Source organism: Ambystoma mexicanum, chromosome 7p (genome assembly GCF_040938575.1).
Source record: "Ambystoma mexicanum isolate Mex_15411 chromosome 7p, UKY_AmexF1_1, whole genome shotgun sequence".
NCBI lineage: Eukaryota > Metazoa > Chordata > Amphibia > Caudata > Ambystomatidae > Ambystoma > Ambystoma mexicanum.
The window spans coordinates 726,031,627-726,054,787 of NC_090939.1; the positions used below are offsets into that span (position 1 = coordinate 726,031,627).

Below are 23,161 nucleotides of genomic sequence, written 5' to 3' on the forward strand. Positions count from 1 at the left end.
GTGTTTATTAAACTGTATAATGGGTGAGATAAAAACCTAATCTAACCCTAAATCTAAGATGGAAGCAAGCCACAACAATCAAACAATACAGTCCTAGTGGTGTCTTAGTTAAATAAAAAGGGCCTATATTAAGAAATACTATTGCCAATCCTTACCGCTATGCTACAAAATAGTGAATGATATGTCAGGATGGTATAGCTGGGGTCTCCCTTCCCCATGTTTTTAGCACAGGACATGACGGGACTCTTGAGCACAGCACACTCCTGGGCTTCTCCAGCACAAGCTTACAGTTAGTTCCCAAAATGTCAGGGCCTTCTGTGGCCAAGTCTCTTTCACACAAAGTCTCTTGCCTCAGAGGACCTGATGTGTGATAAACAACAAAAACAAAAGTTCATTTCAGTAATCTTCACGTTGGGTGATTTCTCTTCACCCTTGGATACCCCTTAACCAAGCTCTGATCCTTCTTGCAATGTGGGTCTCCCTCATTTGGGTTCACTACGGCCTTTCATTCAAAATATCAGCAACTACTAACATTCAAGAGTCTCCATGTCTTTTTAAACAATCATTCACTGTGGACATCCCTTGGTCAAGTTCACTGTTGTCGACACAATGTTCACGGGTCTATTATGATTCATCCCAATACGCAGGCATCCATCAGCTGGGTTCACATTTGCCAAATACACAGTTCACCTTGCTTTATCAGATGTGTTATTCACTTCCCTTAGCTTTCCTCTTGATGTGTCATAGATTTTCGATTGTGCAAGGGTTTGCCTTGACCCTTGTATGACCACTTTGACACCTCACGGCGACCTCTCCTAGGGCCTCTAGGTATTTGTAGGTTCAATAAAGGGGACCTGCCAGAGTCCTTCGAATGAGCACCTACGTGGCGCCAGACCACGCTGCAGATGGTCCTTCATTGGGTTTTCTTACAAGTTCAATAACACACACATTCTTTTTTCATTTAACGTTGCCGTTTGCATCCTTGGGCTCAACACAGTCCGGTTTACTATCAGCTCTCTCTGACTCACGGGCTGTGCTGAACTTGTTGGTGTTTCTTGCCTCTGAAGTCAAGGACGGTACCACAGCGCCAAACACATCTCCCCATCTTGGTGATCAGTGTGGAAGGACCCTGTGTACCGTTGACATCTGTCACAACGCCTGCCAGCTGTAGTTCCCAGTCTTATTGTTCCTTTCATGGAGGCTTCGCAGGTCTGGGTTGAAAAGGGCACTTCCCTCCTTGTCGTGCTTTCAGGTCTCTCCGCTTTTGTCCTCTGTTTGAACTCCTGTCCTGGAATGGCTACTTCCTCGTGTGTTTGGCTTTGCTCAAAGTGTGCTCTTGCGCTCCTCCTTTTATCCCTCTGGGGAAGGGAAAGGACAGTCAGGTGTGTGTAGTTATCGGCAGTTGCCTGACTCTGCCTGACCCTTGAGTTGGGACATGTCAGGTAAGCGGCTCTGGTGTTAGTCCGTTGTGTTTCACGGTGTGAGAAAGTGTTTACATCGGAAAAGGGGGGGCGGCTAGGATGGTGAAAGGTATTATAAGGAAGGGGGTACCGCATCTCACTCTTTGGTGTCCCATTTCCACTCTGCGAAGACCCCCCATCCAGGTGATCCTCTCCCACTGGTCCACCCCCAGCAACTGGATCCAATAGCGATGGCTGTGTCCTGGCCTCCTGGATGACAGATCTCTGGGGACCAGCCGGTGAGATACATTCAGGTTTCTCACAGAGTGCTCCTGGGCTGGCTTCAACTGTCAAAGGGAAACACTGTTACCGTTTGCGAGTTCTGTTCCCTAGCCACACATGTGCAATGGGCCATGCAAAGCCAGGGAGTTTTTCTTCCCCAGCCTTGGATGGCTCATTGGAAATGCAGGTTGGGGAACTGCATGCTTGTATGTGTTAGGGTGTGCTATTTTGTCTCCCTACACATGCAAACAAATGGAGCAGGGTGCTTTGTCATCAGCGCTCTGGCTCTTGAACGCATGTCCAGGAACCAGGCTTTTTTCTTGCTGGTTCCTGTTCATGCTACGCGGGAGCTGGAGCACTGGAAGAAAACCTCAAGACTGGGGCAGAAGGTACATTAATTTAAATGTGTGTCTATGCTTGTATGCTTGTGTTGTCTGCAATGCGTGAGTATATGATGGGTGCGCATGTGAATGGACAAGGCATGCTGCGTGTGAGTGTTCTGTGAATGTGTGTGTGCGTGTGTGTTTTTAGCGGGTGGGGGTCATGGGGGTGGTGCAACAATGGCATTAACAAAATTCTGCTGTTGCACAAGTCCCGTCCCCACAGGCCAAAATCAACTCCCTGTGCGAGCCGCTGGGGGTCTAGGGGGCAAGCATGGTATTTTTTTACTGGGCATCTATGATAAATCAAGCATGATAAGTGTTATTATGTAGCTAGACTGGCATTTTAATGCAGTCAGTCAAATGCAACCAGTCTATCTATTTCTTATTGCGCCATGACATTTTGTATTGTCCGTCTTTGATAAAGGAAGCATGAGAAGTGTTATTACGTAGTTAGACCAGCGTTTTGGAAAAGCCAGTCTAGCCATTTCTTATTGTGTTATGGCACTTTGTATTGGGCATCAAAGATAAAGCAAGTATGATAAGTGTTATTTATTAGCTAAACTGTAATTTTGGTGCAGGCAGTCTAGCCATTTCTTAGTGTGGCATGATCATTTGTATTGGACATCTTTGATAAAGCAAGCATACGTGTTATTATATGGCTAGACTGTCACTTTTGATGCAGCCTGTTTGGACATGTTGTCATTTGGAGGCATGCCATTTTTAAAGGTAAAGCCAACTGGTGTATGTTTTTACATGGGGTACTGTCATATATTGGTAGAACAAGCGTGGGCATGTTTTCTTATAGTACCATTACTGGCATTATGTGCAAAGAAAACATGAGTTTGTTCCTATATGGGAATTCTGCTTCAGCCAGAATGGAAATGTATGGGCACAGCCAGCATGAAAATTGTTTTATACTGGCATATATTGTGGACAAAGATGATATGAAAATGTGTTGGTGAAATGATCCTGTGCACTGTTGGTGACTTGCGTCTATTGGATTTTTTCATGAGTTACGCCGCTCCAATTAAAAAATTCACCAGCAGCCACTGGGATGTACAGCCAGAAAATGAACACTGTAAACAATTCTATAGGGGCAACGTCAGATTCCTGCAACCATTGCAAAAGAACCAAGGGAGCAGTTGCGTCCTGTGAGGGGCGGACACAAAGTGATAGTGTTTTCAACATCAGACATTCTTATTGAAATAAAAGGGGTTGTATAAAGGCCTATCTGTCCCTATCCTGTCTCGTCGTCAGAATTATATACACTGTCCTTGTGTGCAAACATTAATCTGACCTTCACACTAAAGATGAATGAACTAAATGTGTAAGGAAATGGTCTCTGATGTAAGTTTGGTAAAAAGTGTTAAAAAACAAATAGATAATTCCAACATAATAATCCTTGGATCCAGAGGGAAAATTCCCTTTCCCTGGATATCTCAGGTAGGATGGTCAACGTGTCTCTTGAAGATATGATTCCTTGAACACAGCAACCAATGTCTCTTTCAAATAATCACTTGGGAATAACACAATTATCACTTTTAAGCAGTTACTTCCTAAGGATAGTGAGAATAGTTATTTAAGATGGTGGAAGTGTCATTGACTCTTTCAAACAATGATTTCTGCTGGATAACCTCCTGGTATACTCCCCTGCCAGGGGGCCTTTCTACAATAGGACAATTGTATTTCATCTTGTCTGGTGCTTGATCTGCCAGGACTTCTTTTCTTATCTGCTTCATACAGATCCCCTAGGAGACCTCCCTGCCAGGAATTCCTTTCTGGGGTCTGCAGATCCCCTGGTTACTCTCCTGCCAGGCATCTTCTCCTCAAATGCTCACTGCTTGATGCACCCTTTTCACCAGGGCTTCCTTTTATAATGTTTTCAATATCTTTCATTATAGTACTGTTGTATTCCTCTACTGTCTATACTCCCTTGGCTTAAGGTATTACCTGTTCCAACTTTCCCCATATTGACATTTAATATATGGAGACTTGTTCATTTTTTTGTCTTTTAATTCCTTCATCAACATTCATTGGCTGGTGGCAATACTTGCTCCAAAGTTCCCCATATTGACATCTCATATATGAGGACTTGTGCAAATTCTGTCTTTGTTTTCTGCTTGGTCAGTGTTCAAATAAAGTTCTTAATGGTTCCCTCGCCTGTCAGAAGGCCTGGGGTTCCCAACTGCTCTGCTCCAGTGTCTGACAGTTCCTTTGACTCACTCGTGGGTTGTCTTTCCAGTGAAGCTTTCACCCGAGGATGGTGTTTGCCGCACTGCCGACCCTTCACAGCTCCTCTGCTGTCTCTGCATGCATCTGCCGGTAAGTCTGCTGCTTTTGTTTTAGACCACGCTGCCGGCAGCTCTGCTGTCATTTGAGGTAGCCCAGCGGCCCTCACCAGATGCCTGCATGCTCTTCTCTGGCCTTGCCCCACGCCGGTAAGCACTGCCTGCAAGCAGCAGCTTGAGGACACCTGTTCTCATCAGCACGGTCTGCTCCCAGGCCTCTGCCTTCTCCTGTGGCTCTGATTCCTTCTGTTCGGCTTCTCTCTTACCCTCTGTTACAGATGCCGGCACCATTTTTAAATGTCCCGCGTAGTGGGATTTCACTATAACCACTAGTCTGCATGTTTAGCTTAGTGATCCATATTGACTCTTTCTTCCTCTTCCTCATCTCAGTACTTGAGGCCTTATTGGATTTGGAGTCCATAGATTTTATAGGACTTCTATAGTGATTTTATTTGGGATTTCTGTTAAGAAAAAAAACATCAAAGACTTTGTTATGTGTGTATTATGTACATATGAATTGTAAATGTTATCCTGTCTAGAATGTCTTGCAAGAATATGTTTTAGAGTTTTACAACTAGAGGGTTTTGTATAATGACAGTATGCCATCATGAATTTAGGAATTATAGGGTGGTCTTCACCTAAAAGGGACGAATACCACATCTCTCCTGAAAGGATCACCACATCTCCCAGACAGCCATCTCCTCCCATGTGATCCTCTCTTATAATACCACCCCCAGGGTCAGGCTGCCGTCTCCTGGCCACATGGGAGGAGATCTCAGGCTGGGGATCAGTGATGACTCCACAAGATTCATTACACTGCCTTCTGCGTGTACTCATTGCATATAGGTGATATTTCACTTGTTAAACAGACTTTCCTTGACTATCATTTGAAACTGAGTTATGAGTGACACCTCGGAAGGATAGCTCAGCGGCAAGGCGCTCGTCTTAGAAGCAAGGCAACGTGGAGCAGCACAGGTTCGATGCCCGGGTGCGCGCTTAGAAACCTCTGGGTATTAAGCGCGTTATAAATAACCTATCATTATCATCATACCTCTTCTGTTTAACTGACTCTTTTTGACTATTATTTAAAGCTGAGCTGTGTGTAATGTTTCTTCTGCTAAATACCACCACTAACTACACATTATTTGAAGCTGTGCTGAGTGTGATGTCTGCTTAAGTTAAAATAATGCAGGCTCTTGCTGAGTGCATTGTGCATTTTTGCAACTGTTGATGTTAAGTTAACATTTTAGGAAGTATGTTAACTTAAACCTACTCTGAACATGCTTAATGTCACATTTGTTTAAATAGCTTGGTAAAATGCAAGTATATTTAAACCAGTTTGGCCTGTTGACCCTTATTTTATGTGCCATCCCCAGCCCCCTTGTGTTTGTGTCTGCTTGTTTTCCCCCCTTAATACTGATTTGTAGTGACACCACTGATCGTAGGTTAAATGGCCCTTCCTCAGACCGTAGTCTGAATAGACATGGGAAATGGAGCATCACATTGCATGCAAATAGCAGATATAATTTAAGCAAATGTTCAGTTATTAGCTGAGATGAATAGTGTTGTGATATTCTAGAAGCCGTAGAGTCAGGGGCAGCTCATCAGTAATGGACGGTGGGGCGTCGACCTGTCCCCATTATGGCCGAGCCACCTCAGCCCAATGAAAACACTGAACGCTCCCACAGCTGCTGCCGGAGGCGGAATTCTTTAATTCCCCAGTCCCATGGGGACAATGGAAACCCCGGTTCCGTCTATGACGGAGCCAGTGTTTCCATTTGCGCCTGCCGGCGGGTGGCGTTACTCCCACCAGCTCAGACCTGACGGGAGTGACACCTCTCGCCTCCAGGACAGTGAATCAGCCGGCCCGGAAAGAATAGTGGCAGCGTTTTTACCGCCACCGTTCTTTCCGGACCGGCAGGGTCGTAATGAGGCCCATTGTGTTCAAATGCATCATTTAAATTAGCTTGATAATGCTCCTGTGCAAACCTGATGACTTGCATCTATTGGATTATTTCATGTGTTGCCCTACAAAACCCATACCAAATTGTTGCTTTTCACCCAATTTTTCACAGAAACTGCGCTGAAAATCAAATATAAAAAAAAAATGTCTTGCGAGAGGGGTGGAGTGGAAAACATCCCCAAACCTCTCTTGCTGGGCACCGGCTCCCTCGCTACTATTGGTTGCTCTCGCATATTTGGGGGAAACATTTACACCTCCTGAATTAAGAAATTCCCCAGCAGCAACTGAGTAATGTGCAGGGTGATAAGGTGCAGAATGGATTGCTGTGTTAGAGACTGTGACCGCTCGACAAAATTTTCAATGTCACTCACACGTGTTCAATGGGGTCTAGCTCCCTCCTATGGAATAGCCTTCTCCTCCCTCTGCTCCTTGAGCAGGATCTTCTCAAATTCCAGAAGCTCCTTAAGACTTCCTCTTTTACTCCTCCTTGCCTTCTTCTCTCCTCTGCTAATACCACAGTTGCTGCGATCGGTGTCCTAGGCCCTTATGCATTCTCGGGGCCCTGACCTCCCACACCAATTCTGTCCAGCTCCTGTCTATCCACAGCACTTGCAGCTGCACACCCTCCGCCCTGAAGGTTCGCACTTACACCTCCTGCGGCCTCCGTCCGTGTAGCAATCAACATTCATAGCACTTCATCTGTGGCTCATGTAAGGAACTCATGGTGGCAACAGTAAAGATAGACACAAGTGATCACATTTCAAGGGCGTTTATTAAACTTTAAATGCAGGGTGGAAAAATGCCTAACCTAAATCTAAGATGGGAGCAAGCTTCGACGATCAAATGAAAAATAAGGCAGTCTGTGTGGCGTCTTGTCAAAGTAAAAAGCCCTACACTAAAAAAACCTATGGGCAAATCCTTACAACTAATTACAAAAAGAGTGTGGGATAGGGTTTTCAATAAAGAAGTGTTTTCAATAAAGAAGTGTTTTCAATAAAGAAGTGTTTACAAATAATAAGTAAGGATGTGATTGCCAGGGGTCACCCTTCCCCACGTTTTGAGCACGGTACAACGCAGATCTACTAAGCACAGCACACACTCGCGATTTCCCAGCACGAGTCGACAGTTCTGTAGTGGTTAGCATTACTTCGATGCTTAAGTCTCTTTTCAATAAAAGTCTCTTGCCTTCGAGGGCCTGATGTATTCAGCAAAACAAACAAACAAAAAAGTTTTTTTCCAAATGAACGTTGGGGTGATTCCACCCCCCGGATCTCCCTCGGACCCCTAGGCTTCTCTCTAACAGGCTCAGGCCTTTCATTCGGGATCTCCTTCTGTCAGACTTAGATCCCAATGCCAGCAGGGAAAATCCAATTCCCCTGGTCTTACAATACTTCATGCATTCACCAATCTTAATGTCTTTTTAAACCGTTCTTTCTGCCGCGCCCCTTTTTGTGGGCATCCCTCTGCCGGGTTCACTCTTGCCAACTTTTGCAAAACAGTTTCCTGTGGACATCCTCGGTCGGGTTCACTTCTGTCAACACACTGTTCAACACTTTGTTCACGGGACTTCAGGCTTCGCCCCTTCCGTTAGCATCCCTCTGCCGGGTTCACTCTTGTCAACCTTGTCTTTCTCATTCATCTCTTGTCATGCGGGTTTCATTTCCCTTAACTTCACAATCATCTGTCGGCCAAAGACTTTGAACTATACAGAGGATTTTACAAGACCCTTGTATGACCACTTTGACCCCTCTTTGCCTTTTACCAAGGTCTTCTGGATACTGTAGTTTCTACCATCATGTAATCACAGAGAGTTTACTACTTGAGTTCCCAAGTGGTGCCGCACTTCTCTGTTGCTGGTTTTTCCCGTTTTCATCAATAGCTCTTTCACAGTTCAAATCAGCCATTTGCTACTTTTCGTTCAACATAGTTCGGTTTCTTATCGACTCTCCCCTCGACTCACCGGCTGTGCTGAACCACTTGGCTTTCCTTCTCTTTGGAGTCAAGGTTGGTACCACTGAGACAAGCGTCTCTCCCCAGCGTGGTAATCAGGCAAGGAGGGTCTTGTGTACTGCTGACACCTGCTGCAACACACGCTGGCTATTGTTTGCAATTTTAGGTTTCCATCTGCTAAATTTTCACAGGCCTTGATCGGAAAGGGCAAGGTCACTTTCTCTCCTTGTCACCCTCTCGGTATGCACTGTCTTTTGCCTCCTCTTGAACTGCTGTGCTTAGTTAGCTCTCATGTTGTGCGGTCTGCCCTGCTCGTTCTGTGCTCTTTTGCTCCACCTTGTATCCCTGTGTGGAAAGGAAAGGGCAGTCAGGTGTGTGTGATTCTGGTCAATTGCCTGACTCTGCCTGGCTTTTGGGTTAGGACATGCCAGGTGAACAACTCTGGACTTAGTCCGTTGTTTTTCCTGGCACCGAAAAGTATTCATGTCAGAAGAGGTGTTGTATGGGATCATAACCCTCGTACTAGAGGGGTTTGAGGTGCTCTCGGAAGGGTGGTTTTTGCAGGGTTTGTGCAATGAGGAAGAGGGTTTGTGGGAACTGTAGTTGTTGGTCACATTCGACTAGGAAGTCAGAGGGACGGGATTGGTAGGGCTTAAGAAGCAAATGGGGATAGCCGGGATTGTGAACTGAACAGAGGGGATTGTGGGAACTGTAGTGTTTTCTCAAGGTTGGTTGGATGTAATGAAATGTATTATCAGAGGGATGTGGAGAAGAATGGTTGGGGTTATTCTGGTGGGCCACATAAAAACAGTGATTCTGAGAGAGGTTGTTTCCTATTGTAACAGGGTTTGGGCTTTTAATTGGTTTACCAGAGGTGTATGGGTGGTGGGATTCTAATAAGGGAGTTTCATTGGGAAGAAGGGAGATGGATGCAGTACACCCTACACAGGGTTCAAGGATCTCATTCTCCTCTCTTTATCGGTATAATACTGCATCTCACCTGGGGCTTTTTCCCAAGCACAACCCCCAGGCTCCCCGACCCGGGTGATCCTCCCTCACTCGCCCACCCCCAGAGTTGGGATCTCAGAGCGCCAGCCCTCCCCTGGACACCTGAATGAGGGATTTCCAAGGTCTACTTGCGAGAATACCCTCAGGTTTCTCACACTCGCCCATGAGCTTGGGCTCCCCAGCACTTACCCCCCTTCCCTCTTCCTTGCTGCACTTGCACGTTCTGAATACTCACAAGGCATAGTAGGTTCGTACCTTCTTCCTTTTTCCCCCCTCTGCTCTTATAGATTGTGTTTTTAATGTATATCCCACCCTTGCTCCCTCCTTACACTGTGGGTGCTTTGAAACAGTATTTTCTTATTGTATAAGCGCCTAACAAGCAACCAATAAATACTTAAAATAAAGGTAGAAAGGGAGCTTGTATAAATCAATGTTTCATCTCCAAGGGCAACTGTCTACAGTTGAGAGCTCTGCTAATACTGTACATGCAGAACACATGCACAATGAATGCTGTGCAATCACATGAAAATTACATGCACCGTTTGTCAGATATGTCAGAGATACGGTCAAAGCATGTCCACCTGTCCCGTCATATTTGATAATGACTAGAACGGTGGCACTCAAAGGATGAGACAACTGGTGCCAGCCATGCGTGCTTATAGAATGATAGGTTATTTGAAATGTGTATGGGGCCTTGCCATTATATCTAGGATCTCCTAGAGCTATGGATAAACAGCCCGTTGGCAGACTGCAGTCCAAACACACATGAAACAGACAGAGCAATTACTAGCATGCGTCTATAAAATGAAAATATACGGCAAAAGTCCAACCACTCTCTGTTTAGCTGATATTTTATCTGCTGTCTTTTCAGTCATTTTCAGTCGAACGAGAAGTACAGGACTCCAGCAATAACTATTTTGATGACCCCTGGTGGATAACCGAGGAACAGCGAGAGTACTACACCAACCAATTTAAATCACTCCAACCCGACCTGAACTCATTCATTTCAGGTAATGTTTGCAAAAGGCGTCCCCCCTTGTTATTTGAGTGTTCATTTGGTACCCAATGATTTGTTCCAGCAATGAATACACGTTCTGGTTAAAGGCCCACGTATAATTACATACATTGTTGAGAGAGGGAAGATATTCATTTGCAGTGGAATATGCACGTTTTGACCCCTTGGTGCGGGCGACCCCAGGAACTATTGGCTTTTGCGGTGGGTATTGTATCTGCTCCTCTAGTACTGGCCTGAATGCCTATGGCGAGTGAGCAAACATAATTAAAACGATTTTCTTTCTTTGTTAGTTTTCTAGTTGTGTTCACAGATGGTTTTGGTGGCCAGTTTGTGTTGGGTTCAACTGGCAATCTTCTGCCTCTAACACTGTCTTAATGCACAATGTCCACCAATCGTGATGCTTTTTCATGCACAATGGTTTAAATGGAGAGTCACCTGGCCAATTTGACGCGCAATGTGCAGAGACTACCAGGGGCAGCTCATTAAAAGAAATGACTGCAACAGAAGTGTACTTGGGCGCTTCTTTTGTTTTTTGCATTTTAGGTTTCAAGCATTGCTATGAGGGACGGCTCCTTGTATTGATAAATGCCATTAGTAAGTGCACACGTGTGCTTTGGTCTTTTTTTATTGGAGTTCAGCTCATTAATTTATTGGATATTTATTTATTTATTTTTTAAAAAATATATTTTTATTGGCATTTAACGTTTAGTAGCATTTACATAATAATCAGTTAAAGCGTCATTTCCATAAAGTGTGGGGGGGGCGGGAGAGTAGGTGTTCTCAGGGGGAGAAAGGGGAAGTAGAGGGAGTAATAGGAGAGGGGAAGGCTGGGGAAGGGAAGGAGAGGGAAGACAAATATAATGTCAGAACTTTGAACAATAACAACTAAACAACTGGTCTCTCTGCCATTTGAGTGCACTAGGGGTTTTCCCCCGGTTCATGTAGATCTTCAGTGTCAGAATTTCCTGAGTGTTGAACTGGGGGATATGTTTCGAGTCTCGTGAATCTGTAAGTGTTTTCGTGGGACTTTTTGGGTTTCAAATCTGATTCAGTATCATTTCGTTGGTTAGGGGGTGGTTCAGGGGGGTTTGTCATCCGACGGAAGGAACATGTCTGGTGTTAGTGCTTTCCGGTCTTCAAAGTGTGGGCCTTTCGAGGATTTCCACATCATTGCTATGGCTCTTTTGGCTAGCGCGCATGCCATGTCCACGAGCTTCACTATGTGTCGCAGTTTGCTTATTCTTGGGTACGCGCCAAGTAAGCATTCCTTCGGGGACCATGTGTATTGAGTCATTCCTGCTCTTCTGCAGGTTTGCTCCACTCTGGATCAGAACGTCTGGATCTTCGGGCACCCCCAGAACATGTGTGCCATCCCCGCTCTCTCTAGTTTACATCGAGGACACAGTGGGTCACCGGACCTGCTGATTTTGGCTATTTTCCCTGGTGTCATGTACGTCCTGTGTAGAACTTGCAATTGAATTAATCTAAATCGGGCATTTCTCAACACTTCTCTGGGAAAGCGTAATACTCTCTCCCATTCCTCCTTGGTGAATTCTTCCCCCAGGTCCAGTTCCCACTTCATTTTCAAAGACTCGCTTTTGGGGTTGGGTCTGTCTGATAGTTGGGCATATAGTCCGGTTATTGGTTTCCAACCGTCACCCAGGCCATATAGCAGTGTTGCTAGTGGGTTCAGTTCTGGCTCTTCCGGCCACCCATGCCACTTTGGTTTGGCACTTTCTCTGACTTCCCTATACCACAGAAATTGGCCATTTGGCAGGCCCTCCTCGGCTACCATGGACCCGAATTCCTTGAAAATTCCTTTTGTGTACGTGTCTCCCCAGGTGTAGATACCGTACCCTTCCATTGTCTCATTCGGGCTAGGTCCGTTTTCCCTTTGCATACTCCTGCTGCTATAGGTATGTCCGTAGAGTAGGAGTGTACACCCTTGGTGCGCTTCTGGGTTCTATCCCAGACCCATTTGCCCAGCTCTACAAGCATCGGAGTTTCCCCTAGGCAGTCTGCCGGGACCCATAGGATCGCTTTCAAGTTCGCTGGGGCCACGTTTTGCCGGTGCAATCTGGTTTCTGGGGTATGTTCATCGGACATCCATTTGGCCACATGGCTTAGTTGTGCAGCTTGATAGTATTTCCCTAGATCTGGGAGTTGGATTCCACCCAGTTTATACGCAATGTGAGTATGTTCAGGGATATTTTGTGTCTAGTGTTGTTCCAGAGTAGTTCTCTCATCAGGCTCTCCAGTACCCGGAAGAAGGGGGAAGGAATAAGGTAATGTATGTTGTGAAAGAAATACAGGAATCTCGGCAGTACTATCATTTTAGCTATTGCAGCTCTACCCATCATTGATAATGGTAATTTTGACCAAAACTTAAGCGTTTTTCTAAGCCCGTCTACCGCCACCTGTGTGTTGCCCCCGTGTGCTTGTTCTGGAGTGTGCCAGATGTTAACTCCCAGATATTTTAAGGTGTGGGGCTTCCATTAGATCCCAACCGTTCGGTGGCTCGTTTCGATGCGCGCAGCTAGGGCAGCCAGAGGAAATATGCTAGATTTTTCTTTATTAAAGGAGATCCCTGAGACTCGAGCAAAGTTCACTAACACCTTCAAGATTGTTGGTAAGTTGAGGTGGGGGTCCCTGAGGTATAATAGGACGTAATCTGCGTATAGTGAGATGATGTGAACTTCTTCCCCTATCCTGATGCCAGCGTCGAAGAATTGCTTCCGCATGAATATGGCTAGCGGTTCTAGACCCAGGATATATAACATGGGTGACAGTGGGCAGCCCTGCCTAGTACCCCTATGGATATTCCATAGTCCTGACACTATCTTCCCAGTCTTGCCCCGGCCACCGCCGATTGGTATAGTATTTTTATCCATCTGATGAAGGGGGCCCCCAACCCGAACTGTCTCAGGACCTCGAGGAGCCATTCCCAGTAAATGGAATCGAACGCTTTTGTGGCGTCCAAGGGGACCACCGCATATGATAGTTGTAGATTTTTTGTTTGGGCCACTATGTGTTGTAGTCGGCGCAGATTCGCTGCCATGTTCCGACCCGGTATAAACCTGTTTTGATCTTCGGGTATTAGTGTGCCGATCACCTTGGAGAGTCTCTGTGCTAGAATGGTGGTTAGTATTTTAATATCATAGTTGAGCATGGCTAAAGGTCGGTATGACCCGCACTCATCTCTGGGTTTCCCGGGTTTGGGGATCGGTACTATCAGCGTTTCCCTCATGCTTTTGGGCAAGGTCCCCCTTTCGTAGGATTCTCTAAGGACTTTCGAGGATGGGGGCCAGGGTCTCACCATATGTTTTGTGTAGCTCAGGAGGCAGTCCATCTGTGCCTGGAGTCTTACTTGTGGACAGCGATTGAATTGCCTTGGTTATGTCCGCCAGCAACAAATCCTCTTTAAGGGTAGATGCCTTGGCTTCGTCTAACGCTGGAAGGCCTATTTCTTCAAGGGTGTCTAGTATGTCGCCCTGCAGTATTGTTGTCGTGTGACTGTACAGCTGGGCATAGAATTGGCTAAATGTCTCATTAATTTCTAGTTGTGTTCTGCAGGTCTCTCCAGTGGGGGTTTTTATCTCAGCAATTGTGTATTTTGGATGTTCCTTTTTGCATAACCACGACAGAAGTCTGCCTGGTTTATCGCCTTCTGCATGCATTCTAGTGGCCCTAGTTATGTAATCAAATTTAGCTAATCTAGCCCATGCGTTGTGGCAGTCGTCTCTGGCTGTGGCTAGTTCCTCCTCTGTTTCCCTTGTTTTGGGTGCCGTGGCTTCGAGCTGGGTGATTTTTCCCTCCCCCACCTCTAGTTCTCTCCGTAGGGTTCTCCTTATACCTCCGGCGCTTGCAATAACCTCCCCCCTAATCGCCACTTTTAGCGCTTCCCATATCGTGTCCCAGCCCTCCACAGAACCTATATTGGTGTCTAAGTATTCTTGTATTTTGACCCGGAGGTCTTCTCTGAAGGCCCCATCAGTGAGGGCCTCAGTCGGCATACGGCACATTGGTATGGGTGGTCTGGGCTCTCTAGTCTTCCATTCCATAAGTAGTGAGAGTGGTCTGATATTGTTCTGCATAGATAGAATATTGATTCGACTTGAGGTAAGTGTTGCCTGTCAACTATTAAGTAATCGATCTTGGTGTACAGTGTGTGGTGAGATGAGAAATATGAGTATACTCTGTCATTCGGGTGGAGTTCCCTCCACACCTCAGCCAGGTCAAGGTTCTCTAGTACTTTGTTCAACGGAGACTGGGAAGAGGAGGCCTTTGATGGTGAGGGTCTAGACCTATCCAGTATACCATGTTGTGTGCAGTTTAAATTGCCCCCCCCCACATAAACAGTCCATCCCGATAGGATGTTAATTTGGTACTTATTTGGGACAGGTACGGCGGGATGCCGTTGTTGGGGAGGTAAGTGCTCAATGCTGCCAGCGAGTATCAAGTATCTTCTCTCCGCATCTGCTTCCTTCGAGTGTAGCCTGAAGGGCACTGAGCTGTCAATCCATGTGTAGACTTCTCGTGCATGTTTGGAATAGAGGGCGCCGAAGCCCTGTCCCCCCACCATTCCGATATCCTGTTGTCGTCCTCTGCTGTTAGGTGTGTTTCTTGCAATAGCGCAATAGAGACAAGTTTCCTCTTCAAGTATGATTTGATTCTGTTCCTGCGCATGTTCCTGCGCCCATCCCCCTGACGTTCCACATCATCACTCTGATGTTAGCCGCCATCATCGTGTTGCATTGTCTTGATCAGTGTCTCCTTTGTGCTCTGATTCTGGATGTGTATTGTGGCAAAGAGTACAGAACATTTTAAACAGTAACTCAGTAAACTCAACCAACTGCACCCAGCAGTTGCGCCACTTGGGCGGTGCTCGGGTGCCCCCGCCATCTCTTGTCCTTTCCAAGACTTCCTTGGCAGGTTGCGATGCGGTGGCAACAGGCCTGCATCGGCTCGATCATGGGGTCGTGTCATTCGCATGGGTTGGGCAGCGTGGTAGGCCTCCCGTCCTTATCGACAGAGATTCAGGTGTGGGTGGTAGCCTGTCCTGGGCAGAGTTCCTTTTGTGGGGTCCTGCTGTATCAGTGTTGCGAGCGTGTCTTCGGTTCTTCGTCGACAGCCATATTGTGGTGCTCGAGCCACATGTTTGCTGCTGCTGGGGTCTCTAAGAAGATGGCCCGTCCCTTGAGTATGATCTTAAGCCTGGAAGGGTAGAGCAGCATGTACTTGAGGTTCAATTGTCTCAGCCTGGCTTTAATTGGAATATAGGAGTTTCTCGCCCTCTGGACCACCGGGGTATAGTCCGGGTATATTGTTATCTATACGTTTTCCCTGCTTATTGACCCCTCCTCGCGTGAGTAACGTAGTATCACCTCCCTATCTTGGAAGTTCAGAATCTTCGCTATGATCGGTCGAGGGTATGAGCCCGGTGGTGGTTTTTTCTGGAGTGTCCTGCGTGCTCTCTCGAAAGCAAATCCCTGAAAGAGCTTGCCGGCGCCCACCTCCTGTTGCAGCAGTGATTCTACAAAGCCAGTGGGATTGCGTCTCTCAAGTCCCTCCGGAACCCCGAGTAGGCAGACATTGTTGCGCCTAGAACTTCCTTCGGCATCCTCAGCCCTCTCCTCCAGCACCCTGTTGCGTTTTTCTAGTTCCTCTACTTTGGACCGGACCTCTTTCAGCATTGTGGCCAACTCCTGTTGGTTGGATTCTGTGGTTGTCACTAGTTCTGCAAGGTTGCGCATATCTTGGCGCATTAATTGCACGTCCGATTTCACTTCTTGGTGTTGATGAATGAACGGAGTCCCGATATTGCTTATAGGACTTGTTCGTCTTTAGAGTGTTCCTCGGGAGCTTTCTGAGTAGGGTCAGGGGTCTCGGATTCCAACCTCTGTTCCTTTGGACGTACCACTGCAAAGGATTTCATGATGCTGGTTTTTCCCTTTCCCCTTGGGGGGGACATTGCCTTACCTTGTTGTCTAGGCCCTCAGTTGGGTGCTCGACCGCACCAATCCCCCAGTGTCGCAGCTTCGCGCTTGTGTGTGGCTCTGTGATCGCGGCCTAGTGTTTGTGGTTGTAGGCCCTTCCGTTGAGTGGCATCCTCAAGTTCGTAAGCTGGCCGAGGTAGGTGGTCGTCGACGTGTTTGGTGTTGACGGTGCTTTTTGGAGGCAGGAGTGCACAAGTAATGTGTGGTTGCGAGCCTGTACGGTAGTTTGTTGCTTATATTGTTAGAGCTTTTGGTCCAATTGCCCCTTGATTGGGGGCAGTGTTCTATAATGCTGGGAGTTTGGGCTGGGGCCCTGCAGCCCTGGGCGCACCAATTTGTGCATTGATTCAGGTGTCCTGTTTGGACTGCAGTCCCAGTAGTAGGCCTTTGGCTATGGGTCTGTAGTGTTACTCCGGGATCTCCTCTGGTTGCTCAGAGGAAGCACGCGGCCTCCCACGTGTGCCTGCAGGGTATGGGCTGCCTCACTGGGGTCCCACCAGGTGCGCTGCAGTGGAGGCCATCTCTGCTAATGTTTAATCTTTCCTGGCGGTGTAGTTGATCTCATGCCGCTTCCCCAGAGTCAGGCGCCCACCGGCACCTCCAAGACAGAGAGTAGGCCCAGCTCATGCAAGAGAGTTTCACTGGGCACAATCCCCGTCCGATTCCGCGTGCTCCCCCCAATGTAAGCCTCAGGTCCTCTCGCTCTATGGGTGAGGGGTGCGCACCCAATGACCTGTGTGTTGCCAGTCCACTGGCCGCTCGCACTTGCTGAGGTCCTCCGTCTCGGTGGGGGCCATCTGCAACTCCCTCGGCTCCAGGGCCCAGCTGCTCCTCGGCAGTCCCAGGACGGCAGGGTCACTCCTCCGCTCAGGCTCTGCAGCTTCCAGCCGTGGGGGGGAGGGGCCACTTTTTGGTCATGCCAGTCCGGCGCAGCAGCCCCAGCAGCACCCCAGCTCCGTCCTGGTCCGCGGTCGCGGCCCAGCGTGCACCGCCCCCGCAGGGAACACGGGTGTCACTCTGCTCTCCCAGTGGACAGTGCATAGCCTCCAGGGCAGCGCGCAGCACCGCCCGCAGCTCCACTCCTCCAGCGATGGGAGCCAGCAAATGCTCCCAGACTGTCCCTCACCGCAGGCGTCAGCAAGGCACCAACCGCCGGTGTCGCGGCTGCTCCGTGGTGCCGTCCTCCCACCAGTTAAACGGCAGGAGCCGCCAGCGCCATTTTAGGGCCGCAGGGGCGTCTTGATGAGGCGAGCGTTTTCGCAGTTCCCGGTTCTGATTCACTTCGGGGAACGCACCGGATGGTTGGCAAAAGGTTTGTGCACGATATACTGCTGTTTGCCGCCGAGTATGTCATTTTGTTCGGCTGCCAAAGGATCGTATGTAGGATATCCGATGGGAGCTCAGCCAGGCTGCTTCCTCACTCCATGCACGCTAGCCACCCCCCCCCTTATTTACTGGATATTTATAAGGCGCTTATACAACAAGAACAGTGTTTCAAAGCGCCACAATGCAAAAGGGAAGGGAGCAAGGCAACAAATAAACAATGGAAAGGCAATTAATAAATAATAAAACATACTAGGCCTTTTGAAATTCGGAACGTGCAAGTGCAGTGACAAAGAAGAGGGTGTGCGGAGGGAGAGGTGGTAAGTGCTATAGGGTTCCCCGTGGTGGGAGTGCCAAAGGTGCGTGGGGAGGCAATGCGTATGTGTATGGGTAGTGGCGTCCCAAGGCAAAGAGAGAGGTCTTCCACCCAACAGGTAAGTGCAGGGCTAAGACGGGTGTGGGCCCAGAGGACAGTGCAGGTCGGGGGGGGGGGTAGCAGCGGCAATTGGCCCGATGGCCAGACCCTATTGGACTCTTGAGGGGCCAGGCCGCCAATCTCAGTGACTGTGGGAATGGTTAGCCTGGGAGGGAGATGGGGATGGAGGAGAAGAGAAAGGTCTTGAGATATTTGCGGAACTTGAGGTGGTTCGGTTCAAGATGGAGAGAGAAAGGGAGACTGTTCCAGAGGAGGGAACCAGCCGAGGAAAGAGATCTGCCTCCTGCTCTCTGCTTGGATAAACGTTTGATCAGCAGAGAGTTGGAGCAAGAAGATTGAAGGGATCTGGAAGGTGAGTATTTAGTGAGAGAGGGCTAAAGGTAGCATGGTCCTAGGGCACAGACAGCCTTGTGGATGATGCAAAGGGTTTTTAATTTGATCCTTGCAGCAACCGGGAGCCAGTGGAGAGAATTTAGGAAATCGTCCAGAAAGCCAGAAAAAGAAAGCTTGAATGGGAGATTTGGCCGAATTTCGAATCATTATTAGAACGCTCATACTCTTCCCGGTCGAGAGAAAGTATTTATATTGAAGGAAGTGAAAGATGATTACTGTTACAACACTCATATTCGTCCCAGTAGAAATAAGACATTGATAGCACATGAAGTGAAATAGAATCATTACTTGGAACACTTATGCTCTGTCTCAAACAAGATAAAGGGGCTGTGATGAATGCAATGGAGTCATCACTATTTTGGCTGCGGTGAATCCTCCCATGTGGCCAGGGGACCTGACCCTGTGGGCCGCTTTATGAGGAAGGATCGGATGGGAGGAGACAAGTACCACAGAGATGTGATGACTTCATTGGATGAGACCCTCTAATGCCCAAGACCTTAATGGCCCATTGCCATGTATTTGTTGCCCCTTGTATACTAAGGAAAGACACCTCTTCCCAATATTCTTTAGGTCAAGCCCCCATATTTTATCTGAAGAATAAAAGCTATAACAACACCTTTTGTGCTTCTGGTGCACCTTTATGTGAAACCGTTCTCTCGTGTAAAATCCCTGAAAAAGACTATCCCAATACTGTATGTCCAATGACAACCATAGGCTCCATCTCCCATAACCACATCAGTACTGAGACGAGGAGGATGAAGGAGCTTGTACAAGAAAACAAGAGCCTGAAGCTCAATGTGCAGACTAGTTGTTTTACAAAACCACCTGTGCGGGGGACATTTAAAGATGGCAACCACACTACGGAGGGGGGCAATGCAGGAGAAGAGGTCGGTTCCTCTGCAGAGGCTTACAAACGTGGGAAATATACAACAAAATGGACCGTAAGATTGAGAATGGCAAGAGACTTGTCACTAGATATTTTAACACAAAAAATCGAATTTATTTAAAGTTCCAAACAATCCTTTAGTGGTACTAGAACAACATAGGTTTTACCAATCATGAAACAAATCACATAATAGTTATTTTAAAAAAGACTCCCTTCAGTTTGCTCCATCACACACACACTCAATCATTCATACGCAATTCCTATTCATCCATGTTGACAACTGGTTTCATAATATATTTGACCTTATAAACACAATTTTTTGACAAAATATTTGTACACCCCTTTCTTGTATAGATGTCTATCTGTTAAACAACAGACGATGCTAGTCGACACGTGTTTCAGTTGGTTTCTCTGGGCTTATAGCCCTCTATTATCCCAACCTTCTTCAGAATAGAAGCTGAGTACACAATATGCCTCACATCCGGGTACATGGAGTGGTATTGGACGAAATTACCAAGGGCAAAAAGTCTGAAGCCCAAAAGTCTGACCCTTATTTGTTTGCATATATATATGTTGGGGGGGTAAAGTTATTAAAAATGTATAGGGGTAACGTGGGGGGTCTCCCCCCACATATACATATGCAAACAAATGGGAAATCAAAAAAATAAAACAGACTTTTGGGACTCAGACTTTTGGATTCGGTCATTTCACATAGATCCCATGGAGTAGGAGACATCATCTCCAACTGTTATCTTGGAGGTTGTCCAAAACTATGGGCCAAATCCTTAATGCTCAGGCGATTAGATCACTTTTAGGCCAAGCCGCTATGCAGAGTCTTAACAATCTTGTGTTGCTTGACATTCTTGTTAGAAGTACCTATGCATACCAATGCACAATCCCCAGGGCTGGCCTATGGGCCAGACCACAATCACTAGCACAAGGGAGTGACAACTTCCTCACAATCGTGGTCTGCTATTCAGAGTCTTAACAGTTGTGTGTCGCTAGATATTCTTGTTAGAAGTTAAAATATATATGCGCGCCTCTGGTCCACACCGCAATCACTAGCACAGCGGAGTAACAATTTCCTAGCATTCGTGGTTCGCAGAAAGCAGAAAAGGCAAAGTACAGTTTCAAACTCCAATAAGATACAAATGCATGAGAGGCAAGTGTGGGGCAAAGTTTGAATGAACATTAAAGCAGACAAATATACCTAGCCAAGAATGGAGTATGCAGTTTTGGTGATACAGAGGAACTGTAAAAACACACAAGAAGTCCTGGCAAAAGAAGGATACTAGGCAGTTGAAACATATAAGAAATACTGGCAAGGGAAGGACACCAGGCAATTGAAACACGAGAGTCCTGGCAGGTGAGTACATCAGGCAGTTGGACATGCATGAAGATTCCTGGCAGGGGAGTATGCCAGGTGATTTGCAAAGTTACAAGAAATGCTAAAGAAGGACAATATTTGCTTGACAAATGAGACATTTGTGTTAAAGATAGACTGTTACAGAACATGTTGCCTAATAGAAGTATCGTGAATCAAGGAGAGGCACAAAGGAACTGTTAGTATAGGGACATTGCCATCCCATTTAAGAATACAGGGGAAGGGCACCACCCTCTGAATCAAAGGTCTTTTACCTTGGCGAACATTTCCATTGGAGTTATTCTAATTTTCGTTTATGAAAACAATTGTTTTGCCAATATCAGGTTGAAGACATTTCCTTGCTCACTTTATTGTTTTGTTTGCAGTGTGAGGGTAAGGATAGGACGTTTTGGACACAAGGACGGCTTTTCAGTAATTGACATCCTGACACACAGGTCCTTAGTTTTTGTTTTTTAGATAGGGAAATTCCTCTTCAGAATAGGGCCAGAGAGGCACTTTTCCAACCCATTTTCATTTAAATTAAAGTTTTAATCAGAAACATGACAACTTTGTGTCCAGCATTCATTTCTGACTCCTCACAGTGCTCATTACATAATAGTTTCCCGGTGTCCCGCCGGTAATTCCTGCGGAATACCGGGAAACTGCCCCTACCATCTCCGCCACCTGATATCCCGGTATTACCAGGATAATACGGGTGGTAGAGATGCTGGTGTGTTGCCATTCCTTGAAGTCCGATTGGACTCCATGGGATGGGATGGGATGGGATTACCGGAATTACTGACTCCAGTAGTACCAGTGCCAGTGATTTCAGCACTTATTTGCCGCTAGGGGCCAGATCCACCAGCAGGTCGGTCCTGTCGATAGATCTGTAGCCCCACCAAACTTGTGTTTCCCAGGCCTTGAAAAAATGATTACCGGCATTTGTACCAGCATTTTATCTGGCCCGAGGAACTACTAATGAGCCCATACGTGTTGATATGGAATGAAGTAAAAAGAAGCGTTATTGAAATACTCATACTTGTCTCAATAGACAAGTGATTGAGATTGAGGGAAGTGAAAGAGAATCAAAATTGGAACACTTATACTCGTCACAGATGAGATGAAACATTGATAATAAAGGAAGTGATTAGAAGCTGTGTTGGCAGTATTTCTACTGGTCCCAGTCAAGTTAACGGAGGGAATGAATCCCAAACTCAGAATGTTCAAAATAAAGTACAATTAAACCAAGAAGGTTTAACTAAAGAGAGATACGTTAAGAAAGGAAACCATGAAGAGAAATTGGAAAGCGGGAAAAAGGGTCAAACCCAAAAAGGAAAAACAAATAATTGTAAACTGTATGGAAAGCGTCAGATAGTCAGAGGGGAGAACCCAAAACAACAGATAAAGTTACCTTGGAGGAAGAAAAGGATACATATAAAAGAGATAAACCAAGAGAAGAACAGCAGCAAAAAGGAAAATCACTATATGAGAGAGAAAAGTCAAACGTTGAACCAAATTATAAAATAACTGTATGAACTGATAAAAACAGTTACCCGGAACTACTACTTAAGAATCCACTACTGAAGTGAACTGTCTGGATACGCCAGCCTTCAGGAGAATAGTCTCCTGATTTTAGTTGTTCTAATAGTGGTAGCTTAGTATAGGTTCATCTGGATGTTGGACAGATTCTATTTTTGTACTCTCACTGATGACTGATAAGCACCTTAGTTTGTTTTGTTAGGTAGGGAATCTCATAGCATAGGGAAAGATAGGCATTTCTTCTTTGATTCTCTATCTCACTGATGATTTTATTAAATTTGTCTCTGCGTCCTCCTCCTGACCCGCCACAGCACCCATACATAGATTTGTGCAATTGAAAGGAGCTTTCATTATGTAATATTGATACCAGTTGGTCCAAATCATCCTGCATTTTAGTTCATTTCTTGATTTGCATCAATAAAATGCCCCTCAATTGTACTGCACTATGATATAAATTTACTAATTTTCATCTTTTTAACCTTCATTCTCTCTATAATAACCTTATCATTTTGTCATAACTCTGAAGTCAATTTAGCCAATAGGTTTCAAATCATTTTTATTTTGTGTGACATGTAAACAATTCAAAGCAGTACCAATTAGGCTTTGTGGAGGATGCAAAAGGACGTTGGCGCTGTGAAGACATTTTTACTATGTTGTTCATTTAAAGTAAAATGAGACCTACCTTTCCCAATGTCTATGTGGTGTTCCCTATCTATTTTACTAACTAAGGTGCTCGTCGGTCAGAGTGAATGTCTAAAACAAGTCAGTCTGCTGTCCAATTCTAACCCTGTCACTAGTATAACTAATTAAGGCCAGGAGAATGACCCCCTTCTCCTGGGTGCTGTTTCTTCACAGGGGTTTTCTTGATTATTTTGTTCTACTCAATAATGTCTGCTTATCCTTTGGACTAAGTTCTGCACGTCTTTTAGGGGGCTG

The 23,161-nt window shown here is 46.3% G+C and overlaps 1 protein-coding gene across 7 annotated transcripts in view; it reads left to right on the forward strand.

Moving 5' to 3' along the window:
* Positions 1-23,161, forward strand: part of REPS2 (RALBP1 associated Eps domain containing 2) — a 1,712,589-nt gene that overhangs the window by 849,110 nt on the left and 840,318 nt on the right. For all 7 annotated transcript variants that reach the window (XM_069636810.1, XM_069636815.1, XM_069636811.1 and 4 more), the window contains exon 6: positions 10,146-10,284. In XM_069636810.1, coding sequence (XP_069492911.1) covers positions 10,146-10,284 — 139 coding nt within the window. The remainder of the gene's footprint in view (positions 1-10,145; positions 10,285-23,161) is intronic.